Source organism: Molossus molossus, unplaced genomic scaffold (genome assembly GCF_014108415.1).
Source record: "Molossus molossus isolate mMolMol1 unplaced genomic scaffold, mMolMol1.p scaffold_m16_p_5, whole genome shotgun sequence".
Lineage (NCBI taxonomy): Eukaryota > Metazoa > Chordata > Mammalia > Chiroptera > Molossidae > Molossus > Molossus molossus.
Genome location: NW_023425388.1, coordinates 58,649,812 through 58,673,628, shown reverse-complemented (window position 1 = coordinate 58,673,628; position 23,817 = coordinate 58,649,812). Strand labels below are relative to the sequence as shown.

General features: G+C 35.5%; 1 protein-coding gene and 1 pseudogene across 1 annotated transcript in view; both read left to right on the top strand.

Moving 5' to 3' along the window:
* The window catches only part of PPP1R2 (protein phosphatase 1 regulatory inhibitor subunit 2), a 31,215-nt gene extending 7,690 nt beyond the window's left edge, over positions 1-23,525 (top strand). Inside the window, exons 2-6 of the mRNA XM_036243449.1 lie at positions 11,315-11,422; positions 13,265-13,342; positions 14,342-14,436; positions 19,402-19,569; positions 22,206-23,525. Of these exons, the coding sequence (XP_036099342.1) occupies positions 11,315-11,422; positions 13,265-13,342; positions 14,342-14,436; positions 19,402-19,569; positions 22,206-22,252 (496 nt within the window). The 3' untranslated portion in view covers positions 22,253-23,525. The remainder of the gene's footprint in view (positions 1-11,314; positions 11,423-13,264; positions 13,343-14,341; positions 14,437-19,401; positions 19,570-22,205) is intronic.
* LOC118618029 lies at positions 14,905-15,012 on the top strand (annotated as a pseudogene).
* Positions 23,526-23,817: the final 292 nt, after the last annotated feature.

Genomic DNA, 23,817 nt, shown 5'->3' with positions numbered 1-23,817 from the left:
GAACATAAATGGCAAACAAATGGAAAAATTTGGGTTATATGTAATGTGGTCTATACCTTATATATACTTTTGGGTTGTATAAATATGGATTAAACCTCATAAAAGTTATAAAAGATTTCCAATAGATAGGCAAAGGGTTTAAACATTATTCATACCAAGAAATTAAAAGAAGCATTTTCTCATATTATTTATTAGGTAGTAAGCAAAGAAACAAAAAACAGCTTTTAAATACTGATTTATACCTCCTCAGGTGGAACACACACACACACACACACACACACAAATACTCAATCCTGGCAAAGTTTTAGTAATTATTGAAGACATTAAAAATAATCCTCTCTTTTTAAAAAGATGTATGGCAACATGGAATAAACTATAAAGCTCTTGACAAAATTTAATCCAGATATGCCTGTCCTGGCAAATTATCCTTAAAACATTATTGAATAAAATATGCACAAATATGTTCATTTCTGCTTTATTTTAAATAGGAAAACCTTGGATTTAATCTAAATGTCTAACACTAGGTTAAGAGTTTATTATTGAATATTATGCAGTTATTAAAAAGGTAAAGACTAGAAAATATACCTAGTTTGTGAATTTAATCCCCAGTGGTTCATACGGGATCAATGTTTCTCTCTCTCTCTCTCTCTCTCTCTCTCTCTCTCAAATCAGTAAAAACATACCCTTGGATGAGGATTAAAAAAAAAGATAGCCCTGGCCAGTTTGGTTCAGCAGTTAGAGCATCAGCCCACGGACTGATGAGTCATGTGTTCGATTCCAATCAAGGTCATGTACCTTGGTTGCTGTTCATCCCCAGCCCTGGTCGGGTCATGTAGGGGACAGCCAGTCCATGTGTCCCTTTCATATCGATGTTTCTCTCTCCCTCCCTCCCATTCTATCTGATGATAAATAGAAAAATATCCTTGGGTGAGGATTTAAAACAAAAAAAAGATAAAGACTAGAAAATAGAAGCAGCTTATTATGATAAAATGCATATACTGATAGGTTTTATATCAGTACAGTATGTGTATTTTTATATTACTGATAGCTTATGTATTCTTTTAGTATGTATTGTACGCATTGGGAAGACTATGCAGAAAGTAAAACTGTTAATGGGTTAGGGTCCTGGGATTATAATTTCTATTTCTATTTTTTATTTATTTATTATTATTTCTTTTGTAATCCTCACCCGAGGATATTTTTGCATTGATTTTTAGATAGAGTGGGAGGGAGGGGGGGAGAGAGAGACACACATCGATTGGTGTCCTCCCATGCACCCTGACCAGGGCCAGGGATCAAACCTGCAACCCAGGCATGTGCCCTTGACCGGGAATTGAACTCGAGACCCTTAGGTCCAAGGAGTGATGCTCTAACCACTGACCTACACTGGCCAGAGCAAGGGATTATAATTTTTAAATTTTATTCTTTTTTTTTTTTAATCCTCACCCAAGGACATTTTGCATGTATCTTCAGTTAGAGTGGGAGGAAGAGGGGGAGAAGAGAGAGAGAGAGAGAAACATCAATGTGAGAGAAACACATCGAGTGGTTGCCACCTACACCACCCCAACCGGGGCTGGGGACAAACCACAACCAAGGAACGTGCCCTTAGCGGGAACTGAACCTGGGACTCTCTGGTCCATGGGCTGATGCTCTAACTGCTGAGCCAAACTGGCCAGGGTTAAATTTTATTCTTAATTTTAAGAAAACATTTCTACTTATATCCTACAGTTGTTTTTCTATCATAGCTCACAAAACAGATTTATAAGGTATTTGAGCCCTCACCCCCGTTAGAGATACCTTTTAAATGCCAAAGGTCTATCTTCATTCTTCTTTCCTAGGCAGTAATAATGATAAATTGTAATTTTTAATTCAATATTGTTAGCATCATTTAAGAAATAACTTGTTTTACTTTAACATTGGGAAGCACCCAACAAGATCATTAATATGTGTTTGTTTTTTAAATATTTCATACACATACAGAAAAGTATATTTTGAAGCTTTAAGAAGTTATTGTAAAGCAAACACTTCTGGCCCTGGCCAGTTTGGCTCAGCGGTTAGAGCGTCGACCAGCAGACCAGAGAGACCCGGATTTGGTTCCCACTAAGGGAATGTACCTCGGTTGCAGTCCCTGGCCCCAGTTGGGGTCATGTGGGTGGCAACCATTCGATGTGTCTCTCTCACATCTATGTTTCTCTCTCTCTCTCCCTCCCTCTCTCCCTCCCACTCTATCTGAAGATAAATGCAAAAATGTCCTGGGTGAGGATTAAAATAGATAAATAAATAAAGCAAATACTTCTGTAACCACCATCGTGGTCAAGAAAAACTATTTCCATTACTTCAGAAATGCCTCCTGCCCTTTATAATCAGTCTCCTTTCCCCTCCCCTCAACTTAGGGTTAGGGTTATCCTGACTTTTATGGTAATCACTTAATTATACAGCCCTACACACTTCAGTTTTGCCTGCTTTTGAACTTTACATTGAGATGTGCTAGTTTTCTTTTGCAGTGTCTTTAATAGGAAATCTTAATGGGACTATCTGTGTAGGTTTAATAAAACTTTAGCTGTGCTTTTCTGTTTCTAACTCAGACAACTCATTTCAGAGGCACTATCTATAAGATTATCTCTCAGGAGGGAACATTTAGTTACGGGATCATGGGTCTTCTTTTGTTGCTTTTTGAATTGCTTTCCTCACAAAATTATTCTCCTTCTCTTAAAACTTGAACCTTTTTACCCCCCATTATTCTCTCTCCTCTTTTGGGTTAATCCTCACCTGAGGATATTTTTCTGTTGAATTTTAGATAGAGTGAAAATGGCGGGGAAGGTAGAGAGAGAGAGAAACATTGGTTTGAGAGAGACACATTGATTGGTTGCCTCCCGCACAACCCCAGCCAGGGCCCAATATCGAACCTGCAACCCAGGTACATGCCCTTGACCAGGAATGGAACATGAGACCCTTTGGTCCGCAGGTTGATGCTCTAATTGCTGAGCCAAACCGGCCAGGGCTCTTTTATTATCCTTCTAATCAGAAGCTGCTTGATCATTTCTGCTATCTTGAAATCTTTAGAGAAAGTGTATCTGTTTTCACTGGAAGTTTCCTTATATAGAATATGACCATGAGCAGACCTAATCATTTGCTGTCTAAATTTATAGAAATTTGTAGATAATAGAACTGTTTAGCAAAATAAAATGTCTTAAAGTGTAGATTTAGTCATATAAATATCTGACTGCTTTTTAAAGCCTCATTCTATGGCAGACCTAAATATTGAGCCTTGCAGGCCAAAAGTAGAAGACATTCTGTACAAAAGCAATTTATCTTTTCTGAGTGCCTTATTTCAAACCATTTTTTACAGTGCTAAGTGAGATCTGGTTTCAGGATTTTTAACTCAAAACTTTAGATTTTAAGATAATAAAATCCTTATATTTGTATGGTGCTTTTATAATTCAGTTTCATGGGTATTATTCCAGTTGATTCAGCAATTCTGTATAGTAAAGACTGCTATTCCATTTTATTATAATTTTCATGTGGAGTAAATATAGCTCAAGAGAAGATGTTTGTTGGACTTACCAGTAATCACAGGACCAGTGAAGGGTAACTAGAACTTGAACCTTAAATATCTGTCTCCCAGTTAAGTTTTTTGTTTTAGTTTTTTTTTCCTGCCACAAGACCAACTATTACTGATAAGACAGTCAGAAACTAGGCATCTAAATACATCAATATAAAGCAAGATCTATTTACTCAGTCTAGTTCAATCAAGTGTTTTTTTAAATACTGGCAACATTTAAATTTGATGAGCTGAAAATTCAGGTGAGTTTCATGCTGAGTGAATAAAAAAAGCAGTTCTTTAAAGAATAAATCTTGTTTCTGTGCTTCAAATTAATGACCCATATATCTAAATTTTTAGCTTCTTAAAAGCTTTTAAGATTTTGACTATTTTATGGTGACGAGACATCAGGCAGCTTCTGTTTTGGGAGGGAAATTGGGAGTTGTAGTCTTAGTCACCTGTAGAGTATATGTCTGCTTCTTAATAAAACAAAGGGTAGCCCTGGCCCGTTTGGCTCAGCGGTAAGAGCATCGGCCCACGGACCAGAGAGTTTCAGGTTCGATTTCCGCCAGGGGCACGTACTTCAGTTGCAGTTTGTCCCTGGCCCCAGTTGGGGTCGTGTGGGTGGCAGCCACTTGATGTGTTTCTCTCTCTCTGTCTTATTCCCTCTCTCCCTCCTGCTCTATCTGAAGATAAGTGCAAAAATGTCCTTGGGTGAGGATAAAAAGAAAAAGAAAACAAAGGGTAAATAATTTTGAAAGGAAGTTGTAGTCAAAAGTACTTTATTGTAAGTGGAATATTATTAAGGAAGAAAATTTTGACACATGTCACAACATAGGTGAACTTTGAAGACATGAAGTGAAATAAGCCAGTCACAAAATGAGATATTGTGTGAGTCCACTTACATGAGGTACCTCAAGTGGTCAAATTCATAGACAGAAAATGGAATGGTGGTTGCTAGGGGCTGGGGGGAGGGTAAAATGAGAAGTTAGTGTTCAATGGGTGCAGAGTGTCACTTGGGGAAGAAGAAAGAGTCATGGAGATGGATGGTAGCGATGGTTTCACAACAGTGTGAATGTACTTAATGCCACAGAACTACATTTAAAAATGGTTAAAATGGTGCATTTTATCTCGTGTATAGTTTACCACAATAAAAATATGGAGGGGAAAAGGTGCTTAGTTTGAAATGGAGACACTGGACATTTTAGGGGTAGAAAGGAAGAGAACATAAAGTCAAACTCACCTGCTATGAGTGGACATGTACTTTTTTTTTTTCTTTTATCCTCACCTGAGGACATTTTTCCATTTTTGTTCAGATAGAATGGGAGAGAGAGAGTGAGAAAGAGAGAGAAACATCAATGTGGAAGGGACACATCAAGTGGCTGCCTCCCACACGATCCCAACCAGGGTTGGGGATGAATTGCAACTGAGGTATGGCATGCCCTTAACCGGAATCAAACACGAGACTCATTGGTCGTGGGCCGATGCTCTAACCGCTGAGCCAAACAGGCCAGGGCTGGACATGTAATTTTTTTTTTTTTTATCCTCACCCGAGGATATTTTTCCATTTTTTTGTACAGATAGAATGGGAGGGAGAAAGAGGAAGGGAGAGAGAGTGAGAAACATCGACGTGAAAGGGTGGCTGCCACCCGCACGACCAACCAGGGCTGGGGACAAACTGCAACCGAAGTACGTGCCCTTAGCGGGAACCGAACCCGGGTCTCTCCGGACCGCAGGCCGACGCTCTAACCGCTGAGCCAAACTGGCCAGGGCTGGACATGTAATTTTTAAAGTGATTCAGAGCATAGAGAAGTGAATATAATATTGCAGTTTAAGTATGTCTTTTTTTTTTTATAATCCTCATCTGAGGACATTTCTGCATTTATCTTCAGATAGAGTGGGAGGGAGAGAGAGAAACATCGATGCGAGAGAGACACATCAAGTGGTTGCCACCCACATGACCCCAACCCGGGCCGGGGACAAACTGCAACCGAGGTACATGCCCTTAGCGGAAACCAAACCCAGGACTCTCTAACTGCTGAGCCAAACCAGCCACGGCTAAGTATGTCATTCTTCAAGAGCATTTCAGGATTGGGGTATTGGTAGACTTGGGAAAATTTAAAGTATCTATATTTAAACCTCAACAGTGTCCAGCCAGTGTGGCTCAGTAGTTGAGCTTTGACCCGTGCACCAAGAGGTTGTGGGTTCGATTCCCAGTCAGGACACATGCCCAGGTGGTGGGCCAAATCCCCAGTGCGGGGCATGCATGAGGTGACCAGTCGATGTTCTCTCTCATCAATGTTTTTATCTCTCTCTCCCTCTCCCTTCCTCTCTCTCTAAAATCAATAAAGAGAAAATTTTTTTAATAAGTAAATAAACCTCAACAATGTGTGAATCAAATACAGAAGATATGATTTGAATCTGTGTAAAATCTACATTGATTCTTTTTAAAGTAGTAGTATTTTCAAATATATAACCAAGTATTAAACTGTGTATATGACAAAATACTGTCCGCTGGCAGAGAGATCTTTGATGTCCTTTTTATGAGTAGATAAGGATGTGTAATTAAGGCATTATTAAAAACAGTAGTTGTGCAAAAATTTTATTGAATGGATATTAACAGGTATTCATAAAGCACTTATAAAACATTTCTATTTCTCTTAAGTAGATTTATTCCATGTGTATTCCCCCCTTTATCCACGGCTTCACTTTCCAGTTTCACTTACCCACAGTCCATACATATTAAATGGATATAGCTATATGCCAACAAATTTGATAATCTGGGAGAAATGGGTAAGTTCCTAGAAACATACGGTCTTCTAAGACTGATTCTAGAAGAAACAAAGTCTAAACAGACCAGTTACAACCAACAAAATCAAAGCAGCAATAAAAAACTCCCAACAAGCAAAAGTACTAGACCGGATGGCTTTACAGGTGAATTCTACCAAACATTCAAAGAAGAGCTTAACACCTATCCTTTTCAAACTATTTCAGAAAATTCAAGAGGTCAACATTATCCCGATTCCAAAACCAATTAAGACACTACAAAGAAAGAAAATTATAGGCCAGTATCCCTGATGAACATGGATGCCAAAATCCTTAACGAAATATTAGTAAACTGAATTCAGAAATACATTAAAAAGATTATACCCAATAATCAAGTGGGATTTATTCCTGGAATGCAAGGTTGGTATAATATCCACAAATCAAATAAACATGATAATTACCACATAAACGAAATGAAGGATAAATTATATGATCATATCAGTAGGTTCAGAAAAAGACTTTGGCCCTGGCCAGTTTTGCTCAGTGGTTAGAGCGTCGGCCTGCAGTCCAGGGAGACCTGGATTCAGTTCCCGCTAAGGTCACGTACCTTGGTTGCAGTTTGTCCCCAACTCTGGTTGGGTCGTGTGGGTGGCAGCCACTCCATGTGTCCCTTTCACATTGATGTTTCTCCCTCCCTCCCACTCTCTCTGAACAAAAAATGTCCTTGGGTGAGGATTTAAAAAAAAGAAAAAGAATTTGACAAAATCTGGTACCCATTTATGATAAAAACTTAGCAAAGTGGGAATAGAGGGCACATACTTCAACATAATAAAATTTATGTATAACAAACCCACAGCTAATATCATACTCAGTGGGGAGAAACTAAAACATTTCTCTTGAGATCAGGAACAAGACAGGGATGTCAACTTTCACCACTCTTATTCAACATTGTACTAGAGGTCCTAGCCACAGCCCTCAGACACGAAGAAATAAAAGACATCCAATTTGGAAAGGAAGAAGTAAAACTATCATTATTTGTAGATGGCATGATACTATATACAGAGAGCCCTTAAAGATTCCACCAAAAAGCTACTAGACCTGATAAATGAATTCAGTAAAGTAGCAGGATGCAAAATTAATATTTAGAAATTGGTTGCATTTTTTTTTCTTTATTGATTTCAGAGAGGAAGGGGGAGAGAGAGAGAGACATCTATGAGAGAGATCATCGATTGGCCGCCTCCTCCATGCCCCCCACTGGGGATCGGGTCCACATCCTGGACATGTGCCCTGACTGGGACTCGAACCAATGACCTCTTGGTGCATGGGTCGATGCTCAACCACTGAGCCACACTGGCCAGGCAGAAATTGGTTGTGTTTTTATACATCAATAATGAAGTATCAGGGAAACTAAGAAAACAATCTATTTATAATTGCATCAAAAAAAGGTAAAATACACAGAAATAAATTTAACCAAGGAGATAAAAGACCTGTACTCGGAAAATTATAAGACACTGAAGAAAGAAAGTGAAGAAGATAAATGGAAGAATATACCATGCTCATGATAGGAACAATTAACATCATTAAAATGTCCATAACTATCAAAAGCAATCTATGGATTCAACACAATTCCTATCAAAATACCAATGATGTTCTTCACAGAACAACAAAAAATCTAGAAATTTATGTGGAACCGCAAAAAACCTTGAACAGCAGTCTTAAGGAAAAAGAAGAAAGTTGGAGCTATCATGCTAGTTGATACAAAAAGGTACTATAAGGCTATCATAATCAAAACAGCATGGTACTGGCATAAAAACAGCTACATAGATCAATGGAACAGAATAGAGAAGGCAGAAATAAACCCATGCCTGTGTGGTAAATTACTATATGACAAAAGAGGCAAGAACATTAGTAAAGATAGTCTATTCGAGCCCTGCCGGTGTGGTTCAGTGTTGAACATCAACCCATGCACCAAGAGGTCGCTGGTTAGATTCACAGTCAGAGCACATGCCCAGGTTGTGGACCCGATCCCCAGTGGGGGTCATGCAGGAGGCAGCCAATCGATACTCTCTCATCAGTGTTTCTGTCTCTGTCTCTCTCTCTCCCTTCTTTTCTCTCTCTAATATCAATAAAGAAAAAAAAAATTTAGAGGCTATTTAATAAATGGTGTTGGAGAAATTGAACAGATAACTGAGGGGATAAAAAGGCAATTAGACCACCTTCTTACACCATAAGCAAAAATAAACTCAAAATGGATTAAATAATTAAATTTAAGACTTGAGACCATAAAACTCTTAGAAGAAAAAATAGGCAGTAAAATCTCAGACATTTCTTATAGCAATATTTTTTCTGATATGTCTCTTCTGGCAAGGGAAACAAGAAAAAATAAACAGATGGGACTACAACAAACTAAAGATTTTTTGCACAGAAAAGGAAACCAACAAAATGAAAAGGCGACCTACTGAATAAAAGATATTTGCCAATGGTACATCGATAAGGGGTTAATATCTAGAATTCATAAAGAGCTCACATAATTCAACACCAAAAAATACACAACCAATTCAGTTAAAAAATGGGCAGAGGACATGAGTAGATACTTCTCCAAAGAGAACATACAGATGGCCAATAGATATATGAAAAGATATTCAAGATCACTAATCATCATAGAAGTGCAAATTAAAACCACAGTACCACCTCACACCTGTCAGAATGGCTGGCGAGGATGTGGTGAAAAGGGAACCCACAGTCACTTTTTATGGGAATGCAGATTGGTGCAGCTACTATGAAAAACAGTATGGAGGGTCCTCAAAAAATAAAAAATGGAACTGTCTTGTAACCCAGCAATTTCACTTCTGGGTATATATCCAAAGGAACCCAAAACACTAATTCGAAAGAATAAATGCACTTGGGTGTTTATTACAGTGTTATTTACAATAGCTAAGATATGGAAGTAATCCAAATGCCCATCAATAGACCAGTAGATGAAGAAGATTGGTACATATATATAATGGAGTATTGCTGGGCCATAAAAAATGAAATCTTACCATTTGTGACAGCCTGGATGGACCTCGAGAATATTTTTTGCATAGTAATGAAATAAGTTAGAGAAAGACAAATACCATATGGTTTCACTTATGTGTCGACTCTAAAGAGCAAAATAAACAAACAAAATAGAAAACAGACTCAGATACAGAGAACAGACTGGTGTTTACCGGAGGGTAAGAGGGACTGAGGGACTGGCTGAAAAAGGTGAAGGGATTAAGAAATATAAATTGGTAGTTAGAAAATAGTCTTGAGAATGTAGAGTACAGCATAGAGAATCTAGTCAGTAATATTGTAATGGCTATGTATGGTGCCAGGTGAAAGATCAGGGGAAATACTTTGTAAAGTATATGATTGTCTAACCACTGTGCTGTACACCTAAAATTAATACAAAATAATATTGAATGTGAACACTATAATTGAAAAATAGATTTCTAAAAGAAAACAAAAATGTAAATTGTGAACTCCAGAAATAAACAGTTCATAAATTCTAAATTGTGCACCCTTCTGAGTAGCATGTCCAGCATATCCACACTGCATACACCCACCTGCCCATTAGTGACTTAATAGCCATTTGGTTATCAGATCAACTAATCATGTACCACAGTGTTGTTCAAGCAATCCTTACAGTGGCCTAATGCTATGTCACAATGCCTACATCGTTCATTCACCTCACTTCTCATCACATAGGCATTGTATCATCTCATCATCACAAGAAAGATGATGAGTACAATATTTTGAGAGAGACCATACTCACATCACTTTTATCCTAGTATGTTATAATTGTGCTGTTTTTAGTTATTGTTCATCTGTGCCTAATTTATAAGTTAAACTTTATTGTAAGTGTATATACATAGAAAGGGGAGACCGATGTATTCCATTTCTGAGTAAAGCCTTATTTTTCTAGATTGAAAAAAACTAAGCTATAATTTTATTTATTTATTTATTTATTTTGCAACCTAAATATTTATTTAGTGGTATATAAATTTATGAGATTTTACCTATCGTTTAACGTTCTGATTCTTTTTTTTCCCATGTTAGAGGATGTTTATTAAAGCTGGGGACAATGAAACAAGGAAGGGCTGGGAAAATGAGCCTAGGCTGGGCTGCTTTGGCTCACTAAGAAGTCAGAGAATAGCCCTAGCCCTTTTTGCCCAGTGGTTAGAGCTTTGGCCCGCAGACCAAAGAGTCATGGGTTCAATTCCAGTCAAGGGCATGTACTTCGGTTGCTATTCGGTCCCCGGCCCTGGTCAGGGTCGTACAGGAAGCAACCAGTCAATGTGTCATCTCTTTCATATCGATGTTTCTCTCTTTCTCTCTCTCCCTTCCAACTCTGTCTGAAAATAAATGGAAAAATATTCTCTGGTGAGGATTAAAAAAGAAGTCGGAGGATAGAGGGCCTTGGGGACAGATTCGGGGTTTGCCTGAATTGCTGCTCTGGTTGCAAGCCTTGTGGGGTCTCTTAGTGTTTATGAGATGCATGTCTGTGGGGAAAGAAGGGCAGGGGAATGTGGGCATGCTCCTGGGGAAGGAGAGCAAGACTGATTCTTTTGATTGTTATGGATATCTGAAAAATTAGGCCAAAGAAATATTCCTGTTTTGTTTTTTTTTAATAGTAGATCAAAAATCCTTAACTATTGAGATCAAACAATGTATAAATTTCAGTTTTTACTGTTTTAATTCTGTAGACCAGTTGAAGACTAAGCATGTCATATAATGTTTTGAATGCCTGGTGAGGATTCTGAATAATATGTTTTTAATATGTGGACACTAAGTATTATAATATTTACTGAGATTTTATTTTAATTATAATTTTCATCCTAAGTCAGTTTCTATTCTAATATACTAGCTGTAAAAATAGAGGCTAGCAGTCAACTAGAAATTGAAATATGGGATTTAGATGTTTGTGAATTTTAGATGTGCACTTTTTTTTTGTATTGAAGAAAATTTTTTTCTTTTTAATTTTAGTAAAAAATCCCAGAAGTGGGATGAAATGAACATCCTGGCGACATATCATCCAGCAGACAAAGACTATGGTTTAATGAAAATAGATGAACCAAGCACTCCATACCATAGGTAATGTTTTGTAGAAGTCATTCCTTTTTTGACTTGTTTGCATTTTGCATTTGATGTGAACTTTTGAATAACAGCTGATTTGAATTTGTTTTTATATTTGTTACTGAAGCACTAATAACCTAACTGCATATTTTTGTGTAATAATATAACTAATATGTAACTTTAAAAGTGGGATCCATCTTGTACATTACAGTTTTAGTAGTATGTGTTTATTTGTTGCACCTCAGTGATTTCTAGCTGCTAATGATGCACACAGGCTAGTGACTTTTGCCTTCCTTAAAATCTATTTATAAAAAGGAAGATGAGAATTGGGTTTGTTTGCTTCCAAAATAGCAATCGGGCTTACTCAATCTCTTTGCAGAAAATGATAACTTCACAGATGCTAAATATTTTTTAACCCATTCAGAGACAAGTGGTCATTACTACTGTTTGATGTCCTTATTTTTAACTTGCATAATATTGTGATTTAGATCATGGCATAGTGATTGTTAGCAGTTTCCAGTCTACCAGAATTTAAAAAATAATAGTGTGTAACAGTGATTAGTATAAAGAGAAAATAATGTACCAATAAGCATTTTGAGAAGATAGAGTTCTAAATTAAGTAGAAACACCTAATTCAGATCATGCCTTAACTTATATTGAAAAAATATATTTTCAGAACTGAAATATTTTGTCATTGAAGTAAGACATCATAAATCCAGAAGTAACGGTTAAAATAGAGTTAAGAAATTCTGTTTTAGATCAATGGATGAAATCTTTGGAAGAGCTAAGTTGAGATAACTTGATAATAGCAAGAACATTAAAAAAAATAAACATGAAGATTGTGTCAAGAGTAAAAAGAAATGATGAAATAGGAAGTACAGATACTGGGACTAACAGTAATAAACATGAGGGACGAAATAGACATCATTTATGAATAGTTTATAGTCTGTTCTCCTAATTACAGATATACTTTTAAACATATCTTAAAACTTTTATTGGCCTAGCCAGTGTGGCCAGTGGATTGAGTGTTCGTCCCATGGTCTGTACACATGTGTACACACACACACACACACACACACACCTCTGTAAATTTTATAACATAACCTAGAATTTTTTATAGAACAGTTTGACAAATTGATAGGTTATTTTATCCTACTTTGTTTAATTATATCCATTAATGTAAATGAGTTTATTTCAACTTCCGTTGGGAAAAAAGAGCATCATCTAACTTGCTTATTTAGCAGTTATTTAACTTGCCTCCTTAACTAACCAGAAAAGGTATAAAACTAGCAGTTTTTATATGTATAGGTGAATTCTATTTTATATGCCTTTCAGTGACTTGACAATTAAAGATGCCCATTTTTGCATTTAAGTGGGGAGCAAATTTTTCATTAAAGGGTAGATTGGGAAAGCTAAATAGCTTTTAAACTTCTTGAATGAGGTCATTAGGGTCCAGTTTTGTTACTTTACCTAACCTTATATCTGCATAGATCCTTTGTCTCATCTTCAGGTTGAGGTACCAATACATATTCTAAAATCAGACAGTTAGGGTTTGGCTTTTTTTTTTTTTTTTTTCATTATATGCCCACCCCACTGGATGAAATAATTGAAGTATTTTTTCAGATGGTTTGAGTTTTCAATATTTATCTTCATGGTTGCAGTAGTATTTTTTGTTTGCTTATTTGTTTAATCATTTACTTTTAAATATTTGCATTGAATTGAAACCAAAATTAAACTTCAAAGATGACAACACAGCTATAAGTGTGTTGATATTTTAAGTCAATAGAATTATGTTTACCTTGTTTTTCCACTTGAAAAATTATTGTTCAGTTATTAATTATAATCTGCTTATTGTCCTAGTATGGGAGGTGATGATGAAGATGCATTTAGTGATTCAGAAAACACTGAAGCCCTGACCCCAGATATGTTAGCTGAGAAGTAAGTACTGATGACTATTAAGCATTTTCACTTACGCTGTTTTTTTTTATCCTCACCCAAGGACACTTCCTCATTTGTTGTTCAGATAGAGTGGGAGGGAAAGAGAGGAAGAGAGAGAGAGAGAGAAAGAAACATCTCTCTCTTGAAAGGGACACATCAACTGGCTGCCTCACGCACGACCCAACCAGGGCTGGGGACAAACTGCAACCAAGGTATGTGCCCTTAGCGGGAACCAAACCTGGGTCTCTCTGGACTACAGGACGATGCTCTAACCACTGAGCAAAATCGGGCAGGGTGACGCTGTTTTTAATTGTACGGAGTTAAAGGCATTTTACTTGTACACGTATAAATAAAAAGCATGTGCTAAGTAAGTATAAGTGGATTTCTCATAACTTTTATACTCTTGTTTCTAGATTAAAATCAAGGTATGCAGGTGGCAGAAAGATTAGAGTACAAGAACCTAGTACACAGATTGTGGTTTTTTGTTTTTTAACATTCTGCCTCCTGGGTTTTAAAGATGAAAAGTGAGAGCCCAGCCGTTTGTTGTGTCTCAATGGTTGAGCATCAACCCATTCACCAAGAGGTTGCAGGTTTGATTCCCAGTTGGGGTACATGACTGGGTTTCAGGCTTGCTTCCCAGTAGGGGGTATACAGGAGGCAGCTGATTATTATTGGTGGTTCTCTCATCAGTTTTTCTCTCTCTCCCTTCCTTTCTCTGTAAAATCAATAAAAACATATCTTTAAAAAATGAAAATGAGCAAGGCAAAAATAAATTAATTCCTAAACAAAAGCTCTATTTCTTTGCTGCTCATTGATTTGTCACCCTCCAATCTTGTTTTCTATACCCATGCTCACTCTCTTGCTTTTTATTTTCCTCATCAAGTTATAGCTAGTATATTAATGACAGTTAGTTGTTTTTATGAGACTCAAAAGTTGAAGAAGTCACTCAACAAATATAAGAATATCACAGTGTTGATTTCTTTGAAAATGATTGTTTAGATTAGCTGCTGCTAAAGGCTCGGAGCCAAAGTATCAGGTTCAAGAACAAGAAAGCAGTGAAGATGAAGACAGTGACCTCACACCTGAAGAACAAGGTAGTTTATTTCCTTTTGCTTTCAGCATTATGCTAATAGCTTTTGCTTAAATAAACACCTTATTTGGAAGATTATAAAATGGTTTTCTTTTCTGGAAAGTGGATGGTGGGAGATTAGGAAGCAACATTTTAAAATTCAAATTCTACTTGTGTGGGCTTATTGTATAATAGCCTTTTCCCCCCTCAATTTCAAGAATTTTGGAAATTTTTACCATCTTTAAAGTAATTATTGGTGTTCCTTTGTACTCTTTTTCAGTGCCTGGCATAGAGCCAGATGCTCAGTAAATATTTATTAAATTAATGCTTTTAGAGTCATTGAGTGTTTGGATAGTTTTAAAGTGAATAGAAATAAAAGCTAATTTCCTAGTTACCTGAGCTTTTTCTGTTTTAAGATAATAGTGAAACTTAATGATCCAAGATAGACTTAGTGTGAAGATTTTTATTAGGTCCCATCGTACAAAGAATGATAGTGTCATAGGAAAGGAGGTAAAGATAGCCTCTCAACAAGATGGAAAGGGCTCTTGTGGCCCGTGCAGCACATACGCAGTTAAAGCATTGTTACATACTTATTGTTTCTGTTTTTGCAAGTAACAGTGGTTATCTATGGATATAAGGGGAGAAGGAAGATATTTTAACTTGCTTTTTATACTTTTTCAACCATATGAATGTATAATCATCTTAAGAATTAAAAGTTGTTTATATAATTTATTTTTAACTATTTTTAACAGAAAAAAAATAACAAGCCTATGGGTAGGAAAAAAAGATGCAAGAAAAACACACCCTCACAGAAAGGGAAAAGAAAGTAGTACTATACTTGAAGCTTTGAAATGTGAGGACTTACCTGTATTGTAAAAGAAGTTTAGAATCTTTGTCATGGGTAGCTGCTAAGGTATAATTTGCTATTTTTTCCTCACATCTTTGGAGTATAGCTTATTCAACGAAATTATGATGGTCTAAGCCTAATCGTACAAGAGAAATTTTACAGGTAGCATAATCTCAAATTGTATCATATTTTCTCTCTCCAAAGTGACTTTCTGACATATTTTCCCAAAGTATACCCTAAAAGGTCCTTGAAAAGGGTTTCAAATAGAAATTTTTTCTAGATCTTGTTTTTTCACTATTCTCTAAAAACATGATCTATTGATAACAGGGAATTTATTGTGAACCTATATTGACACTGTTCATTAAGGGTTTTTTCCTCAAATTGTACTTCTGGGAATTAGCCAGCAGGGGGAACTATTGAGTAGTTGGTAATTTCACATGTTCATTAGCGTTACTGGTGTGGATGGATGGATGGATGGATGGATGGATGGATGGATGGATGGATGGATGGGTAGGTAGGTAGGTAGGTAGGTAGGTAGATAGATAGATAGATAGATAGATAGATGGATGGATGTTTATTGCTTTTAAACAAATTACATGTCTGAAAATCCTTATTGACAGAAATTCTTAGAAAAAATTGTCTTGTAACTGATAGCATAACAAGACATTGGCTGTGGAGTCAGATCTAAGTTTGTACACTTGTCTATAATTTGCTTAATTTCTCTGAACCTCCATTTTCTCATTTCTAAATTGGGAGCTATAAAAATACTGATAGCCATTGGTGAGTATTAAATTAGATAAAGAATTTAAAGCACTTAGCACTGGTTCTTGGCATATTATAAATACTTAGTAAGTATTAACTTTTAAGAACTTAAAATAATTGGCATATTCTCCATTATATTATTTTGTAGAATAGTAAAAGAAAGTATAAAAAAGATAATTCACTTGTCTAATCCATGTGGTTAGTTCATTATTATTATTACAGCTGGGCCCGAAACCTGAATGCCCTGTACACTGCATTATGTTGCTCTACCATACAAGGATTATAAATCAAATGAATATGTTTAAAGAAGATTGAGATCACTTGTATTAGCAGCTTTCTATGAAATGAATACATTGCATGTTTGTTTTTTAATTTTTTTTCTTTATTGATTTTAGAGAAAGAGAGAAAGAGAGGAAGGGAGAGGGAGAGAGAGAGAAACATCGATGAGAGAGAACATCAATTGGCTGCCTCCTGCATGCCCCCCACTGGGGATTTGGCTCACAATGTGGGCATATGCCCTGACCGGCAATCAAACTGGCGACCTCTTGGTACATGGGTCGACACTCAACCACTGAGCCACACCGGCTGGGCAAATACATTGCATGTTTTTAAATTTTGAGTATTACAAAACTAGAATATATCTGTAATAAGCAAAAACAAGTTTGTTATCTCTTAGAATTAAAAAATAATTAGACCGTAAATATAATTCACAAAAAAATCCTGTAATATCAACTTCTAGGAATAAGAACCACAAATTAAAAGTGTCGTGGTACCTTTCTTTCCCTTCAGAGCAACAAAGATGAAAAAGAATGACAATATTTCTTTTGGTGTGAATGTGGAGAAATAGGTTACTCAGATACTATTGGTGGGCATGAAAACGTAAAAAAAAAAATACATCCTTTGATTTAGTAATTCAGTTTCTCAGGGTTTAATGTTTTTAAACAATCCCATTTAATATACATGTGTACATAAAATTACAAAAATAAAAATTTCACAAGGGAGTACTCACCTTTACTATATGTGATATGTTTGTTTATTGCTCTATTTCTTTTTTTGTAATCCTCACCTGAGGATATTTTTTCATCTATTTTCAGACAGACTTGGGAGAGGGAGGGAGAGAGAAAGAGAAAGAAACACCAATGTGAGAGAGACACATCGATTGGTTGTGTCTCGCACGGCCCCAACCAGGGCCAGGGACCCAAATGCAACCTTGAATGGTACATGCCCTTGAATGGAATAGAACCCAAGACTGTTTAGTCTGCCGACCAACGCTCTAACCACTGAGAAAACCAGCCAGGGCTCTTTTTCTTTGTTTTTTGTTTTTTTTTTTAATGCTGGTTGTAACTCACTAAATAGTCTTGAGGCACAATTTGAAAAACCACTAGTTAATAAAGAGAAAATAATAGAAAAAATGCACAAAAATGTGTGTGTATTACATCATAAAAATCATTGAAAATATAAAGGGAGAAATCAGGAATCTCTGACCAAAGAATAGGGGATAAAATTATAACTCATACTTTATAACCATTTAAAAATTATATAAATCTGCTATGTACATGGAAGAGTTTTACTGTCTTTATATACTTTATTGTCTAAACACTGCGTCATTTTAAGATTGAAAGAAAAGGTCATTATTACAGTTTCATCAGACACTAAGCATAAACTTAAGACTTTGCTGGGAAAACTGGGACCTTATGGCCATCCTAACAGAATAAAAACACAACATATACAATAATAGATTATTGGTTTCTATAAAAAATATATTTTAGGAAAAAGTCTAGAGTCGTAAAATGTGAATGGTAATTTCTGAGTGAGGAAATTAAGAGTGATTTCTTTTTTAATTTTCTCCCATGAAATTGTGTTACTTTGTAATGAGAAAAAAGTATTACCTTTTTAGTAAATTTAACTGGTATTAGAGGCAATTAGAACCTTTTGTTTTGTTTATATTGCCTTGTACATCATCTGATACTTAAAGGCATAGCTAACAATTTAGCCATGGGGACTTGGTCTTTTTAATGGTCTTTTTTTCTTTTAATTTCATTTTTCTTTACAATATGGTTCTCTGAAAAAGTAAAACAAATCACAAACGTAATCTATAAGCAGAGAACAAGAAAGATTCCTGGCAGGATCTTTATGGGATGCTGAAAGGGATGTTGGTCTCAGAATTTTCCTGAAAGTGATTGATGAATATTGATATGAACTGTAAATGCTTGTTTTTAAAATATAACTATATATAATGATAAAAACTTGGAATTAGAGGACATTGAGAAAGTACTTTGAATGGCCATATTCTGAGAAATTTCTATTTCTCTATGCCTTTTTGGCATTAAAATATTTTTATAAAACTATAGTGCGTGAGTTTCAATGCTCTCTTGTTTGACAAAATAAATAGTTGGCAGTTTCACATCAAACCCCTTTTTTGTTTTTTTTAATTTACTGGTCTAAGACATTTTAAAATCTTAGAATTATTTCTTCATAAACAGTTGATCTTTAAAATGCTATCTTAATTGAATATGATCAGCTATGTTTATTGCTGCTAATTAATGTTTCTGTGGTGAAGAATATAAATGAAAGAATAGTCCAGAATTACTTCACTATAATAACAGGTTTTTCTTAAAATTATTCTGAGAATCAGGTTTTTTTTAGCAAGCAATGTTTTAAATCATGGCAGTTTCTTAATAAATCATAAGAATTTTTTTTTTTTGGTGGTACGTGCCACTAGCAGGAACCAAACCCGGGACTGTCTGGTCTGCAGGCCGACGCTCAACCGCTGAGCCAAACTGGCTAGGGCAATAAGAATGTTTTAAAGAAATTTTTTCTTAACTATAAAAATAGAAAACTTGAAAATATTAAAATTATCTCATTGTGTCTTGACCCATAATTAACCACTGTTAATTATTGAGTCTTATTTCTCTGTGTGTGTGCATGCACATACATACAGGCTTTGTATATATATTTGTACATAATATTCATCAGTTTCTACTCAGACTGTTAATACACACAACACAACACAGTATTATAGCTTGTTTTTTTTCTCATTCAACTCTTTCTGGAAAGTTTTTCTGTATCTTTACATTTTCTTCACAAATAGAACTACTATTGGCTTTATTCTTGTATTCCGGTTAAGATGTACTTGGACCAGCTAAAGCACAGGTTGACAAACTTTTTCTTTAAAGGGCTAGAAATAAATATTTTCAGTTTTGTGGGTCATATGGTCTTTATTGCAACTACTCAGCTTTGCCTTTGAGCACAAAAGCAACCTTAAGCATTACAAAAAAACAAGCATGACTGTGTTCTAGTAATACTTACCAACAGACACGGGCTATAGTTTGCCAGTCCTTAAGCTAAAGACTTCCTGAGCCTATTTTTTGTATTTTGTAGAAAAAAAGCGACAGTTTGAAATGAAAAGGAAGCTTCACTACAATGAAGGACTGAATATTAAATTAGCTAGGCAGTTACTTTCAAAAGACCTACACGATGATGAGGAAGACGAAGACATGTCAGAGACTGCAGCTGGGGAAAGTATGAACACAGAAGAATCAAATCAAGGTTAGATGTTTCAGAAATATTCCTGACATTCTTGTGATCCTTTGTGCCTAAGTAATAGACTTTATTTTGCTTTAAACTTGAAGAACCTCAGACTGTTTTGCTGGCATTCAGTTAATGCCAAAAATTTCTAAAATTTAAATCCCTGTGGCCAATTTCAAAATAAGGTTTTTATGTCCTGAGTTGATTTAAGACCATATGTTATATGACTATGTGTTTTGGTTTACTTGATTTTAATCAATGTTGTTCGTCTTCATATTAAGCTATATTTTGTTTTTAACGTGTTAGATCCTGTTTGATCTTTTATAGCTAAATTAAGGTTTAAACATGTTTTTAAAAAACATCTTTTTAATATGGAAGATTTGTTTTAACATCTTTTTGGGTGCAGAGTATATTATATTGTTCCAATGTTGATTTTTTGACTGTTGTATTGATGGGTTATTTATTCTCACCCAAGGATATTTTTTTTCTTTGATTTTTAGAGAGAGAGGGAGACAGAGGGGGGATAAAACATTGATGTGAGAGAGAGATACTTTGATCAGTTGCCTCCCACACGTGCCCTTACTGTTGCTGGGGATTAAACCTGCAACCCAGGAACAGGCCCTTGACCAAGAATCAAACTGGTGATCCTTCAGTGCATGAGCGGACACTCCAGCCACTGAGCCACACGGGCCAGGGCATATCAACTCTTGATCAGTCATGGCAAATAGATATTACAGTATTTTTTGGTGTTTCATATTAGATTTTAGTCTTTCATACAGTTTGTTTTCTGTTATTATTTTTAATTTTTATTTATTGATTTTAGAGAGAGAGAAACATCAATTTGTTGTTCCACTTATGCATTCACTGATTGATTCCTGTATGTGCCCTGACCAGGGATCAAACCTGAAACCTTGGCATATTGAGACAATGCTCTAACCAACTGAGCTACCAGCCAGGGCGATACAGTTTATTTTATACAGCATTTCATTTTCTTTTTTTTTAACACTTAATTTATTAATTTTTTTATTATAAATGTCCCTCATTTCCATTTTATACACTGTTGTCTAGCTTATATTTAACTTGAACAGACTTTATTTTGAATAATTATGTGTCTCTTATACAATTTATTACCCATTTTTACTTGGCCTATCTCCTAATTGGTCTTTGTTGCCCATTTACCTATATCTAACCAACTGAGCTACCATCCAGGGCGATGTTTAGTTGTTTATTTCAATGTATTCACATAAATGCTTCTTTGGTTATAAGTTGTCATCAGTTTCTACTCAATTCTTAATGACTGGCCAAGCACTGGGAATACTTCCTTTATTTGTCTCTGGGAATTTGCAGCAGCAACACTGTGCCAAAGGTTAAAGGCATTTCTTATTTTTAGCCACGGCTTTTGAAAAATAACTCCGGCCTTTTGTCTTTCTCTACATTAGATTTCACACATTTAGTATATAAATATATTTATTCATTTAAAGACAATGATTAAAATTTGCTTTAGCTCAGTGCCTGGTTTTTCTTCAGTGGAGATGAAGGACTCCTGACAAAGGGGTATATTCTACTTAGCTTCATAAAGTCCACAAGGATAAAAAGACTACAGAATAAGGCATAGGAAAAAAAGTTGCTTATTTATCCTCTACCCTTTTTGGTTCTTAAAAAAAATTAATCAGCTTTTAAAATCTCCAGGTTTTATGGAACCCATTACTTTTTTAGCATTGTTCTTCTCCTCCCTCTTCCCTGACCTCTGTTTATTTTTTCCCATTTATTTATATATTTATTTTTGTTAATTCTCAACCCCAGGATATTTTTTCATTAATTTTTAGAGAGAGTAGAAAGGAGGGAGGGAGGAAGAGAGAGAGAGAGAAACATCAATGTGAAAGGGAGACATCGATTGGTTGCCTCCTGCACATGTGCCGACCAGGGTTGGAGATTGAATCTGCAACCCAGGTACTTGCCCTTGACCAGGTATCGAACCTGAGACCCTTCAAGTGCTTGGCTGTCACTCTAACCACTTGGCAACACCAGCAACCAACACTTGCTTGCTTCTTTTTCTTTTTTTAATATATTTTTATTGATTTCAGAGAGAGGAAGGGAGAAGGGTGAGAGAGCGAGAAACATTGATTGGCTGCCTCCTGCATGCCCCCTAGTAGGGATCAAGCTCACAACCCAGGCATGTGCCTGGACTGAGAATCGAAAGGGTGACCTGCTGGTGCATGGTACAATGCTAACAGAGCCACAGCAGCCAGGTTTATTACTGGTTTGTAAAAAGAAAAGTGGCATGTTTATACTCTGAGAAAATATTTTACAATTTTGATACCATAAATGCAAATCCTTTTATAGCTTTGGATATTTGAATTGTAATAAACTCAGCTATCCACCTGTGATTTATTCACAGAAATAGTCAGTCTGAAAGCCATTTGTCTTATCACCAAGTCAACAACTCTAGTCCTGCTCTTTAGAATATTTAGGGAGTATGCTGATTCTTTCATATCAGACTAATTTGCCTACATAAAATTAACCTTACTTGTTTTTTAGATTTTTACATTTGTTAATCATCAATGACAGTGGAAGGGAACTTTATCTCAGGGAGTTCCAAGGTTGGCAATACACAACAAACAAATTATATTTATTATTTTTTTCTTTTATCTTTGCAGGATCTACTACAGGTGACCAACTGCAAAACAGATCACAGAGTTCATAGAAGAGATTTGTTCAATAACAGTTGTCGGATACAAACCCTGTTACTATACTATTCTGCTTCTTGTTCTCTACAATTCATGACTTAAGTACCAAAATGCATACCAGTGTTGCCAAGAATTAAATGCCTAATTGATACATATATTCTTGTGCCTAGTACTTCACCACAAATACAGCATAATATCATCAGTCCAAAATTGCGTTACTTTTGTAAGAACACTGGTTAATTTGTATAGGATATTATATAGCTTTTTATGCTTTAGAGATTAAAACAATATCTTGGGAAAGGGGAGGGGATCTAATTTATTTTCTTCACTTCTAGATGTGAGCTCTTATAAAATCTTTTTTTTTTTTTTTTCATCAAAATACAATTGAAACAACAGATTATATAGGCTCATAAATAGTCTGGAAAAGTGTTTTAACACACATCTCAACTTGATTTATCTGTTTAATTGAAAAGGACTATAAGAATTATTGTTGCATTTTCTGGCCTACTACCTATAAAATTCCTTGGAGTTTCTTTGTTTACAGGGAAAGGATTAAACTTTTTTCTCACCAAACCTAGTTTTATTCACAAATAAATTATCAGGTTAAACTTGCACTAATGCCTGCTCTTTTTTTGTACACTTGATTGGCAGACTTCAGATCCGTTTTTTTAACAAATATAATTCTAATGTAGTCTCAGCATTCTCTTTATATGCCTGTCCTAACCACCTGCTTTTGTTTTCTGTTCCTTTTCACATAGATGCACACAATAATACTTTATAAAGGATCATAAAGATTGTAGTGATATTAGGAACTCTTCCTTCTCTTACATATTCTGTCATTTTCTGCAATAATGAAAATTTTATTTTGACTATCAATACCTATTATTTTATTCTAAAACATGGAGAAAATAGATTTAATAGCAGCAGTACTGTAGACAGGAAATACGATTCAACAGCAGAATTTCTATACCACTCTGATTTACAGCTTGCTAATTAATTTGCTATTAACTAGTTTAATGTTTGACTTAAATAGACCTTAGAAAACCAGTTTTTTTTGCATGATGAGAGAATTGTGTGTAACTAGTGATATGATGATAGTTTCTAAATGTACAGACAGAACTAATGCTGAACACTTTTTAAATTTAAAAACTCTGATCTCTGCTTTAAGGGAATATGATAATGTATACTATGACAAATGTACTTTATTCTTCTAACACAGTAAGACTGAGATTTTTTCCCCCTAAAATGAAGTGCAGTTCCTGTGTTTCTTGGTTTAGTGATAATTTCATTTTTAGTCAATTATTTGTATCTTAATTTTTTGTTAGTATTCAAAGAATCTATTATATGAACAGACTTTTAAATAATTTCTGTATATTGTATATATGAAAATGCTTTTATTGAACAGTTTATCTTCCACTTACAAGTTTATGGAAATACCAATATGTCAAAATAAAGAGTGGGAGAGCCCTGGCCGGTGTGGCTCAGTTGGTTGAGCGTCGTCCTTTGCACCAAAAGGTCACCAGTTTGATTCCTGGTCAGGGCACTTACCTAGGTTTCGGGTTTGATCTCCGGTTGGAGTGCA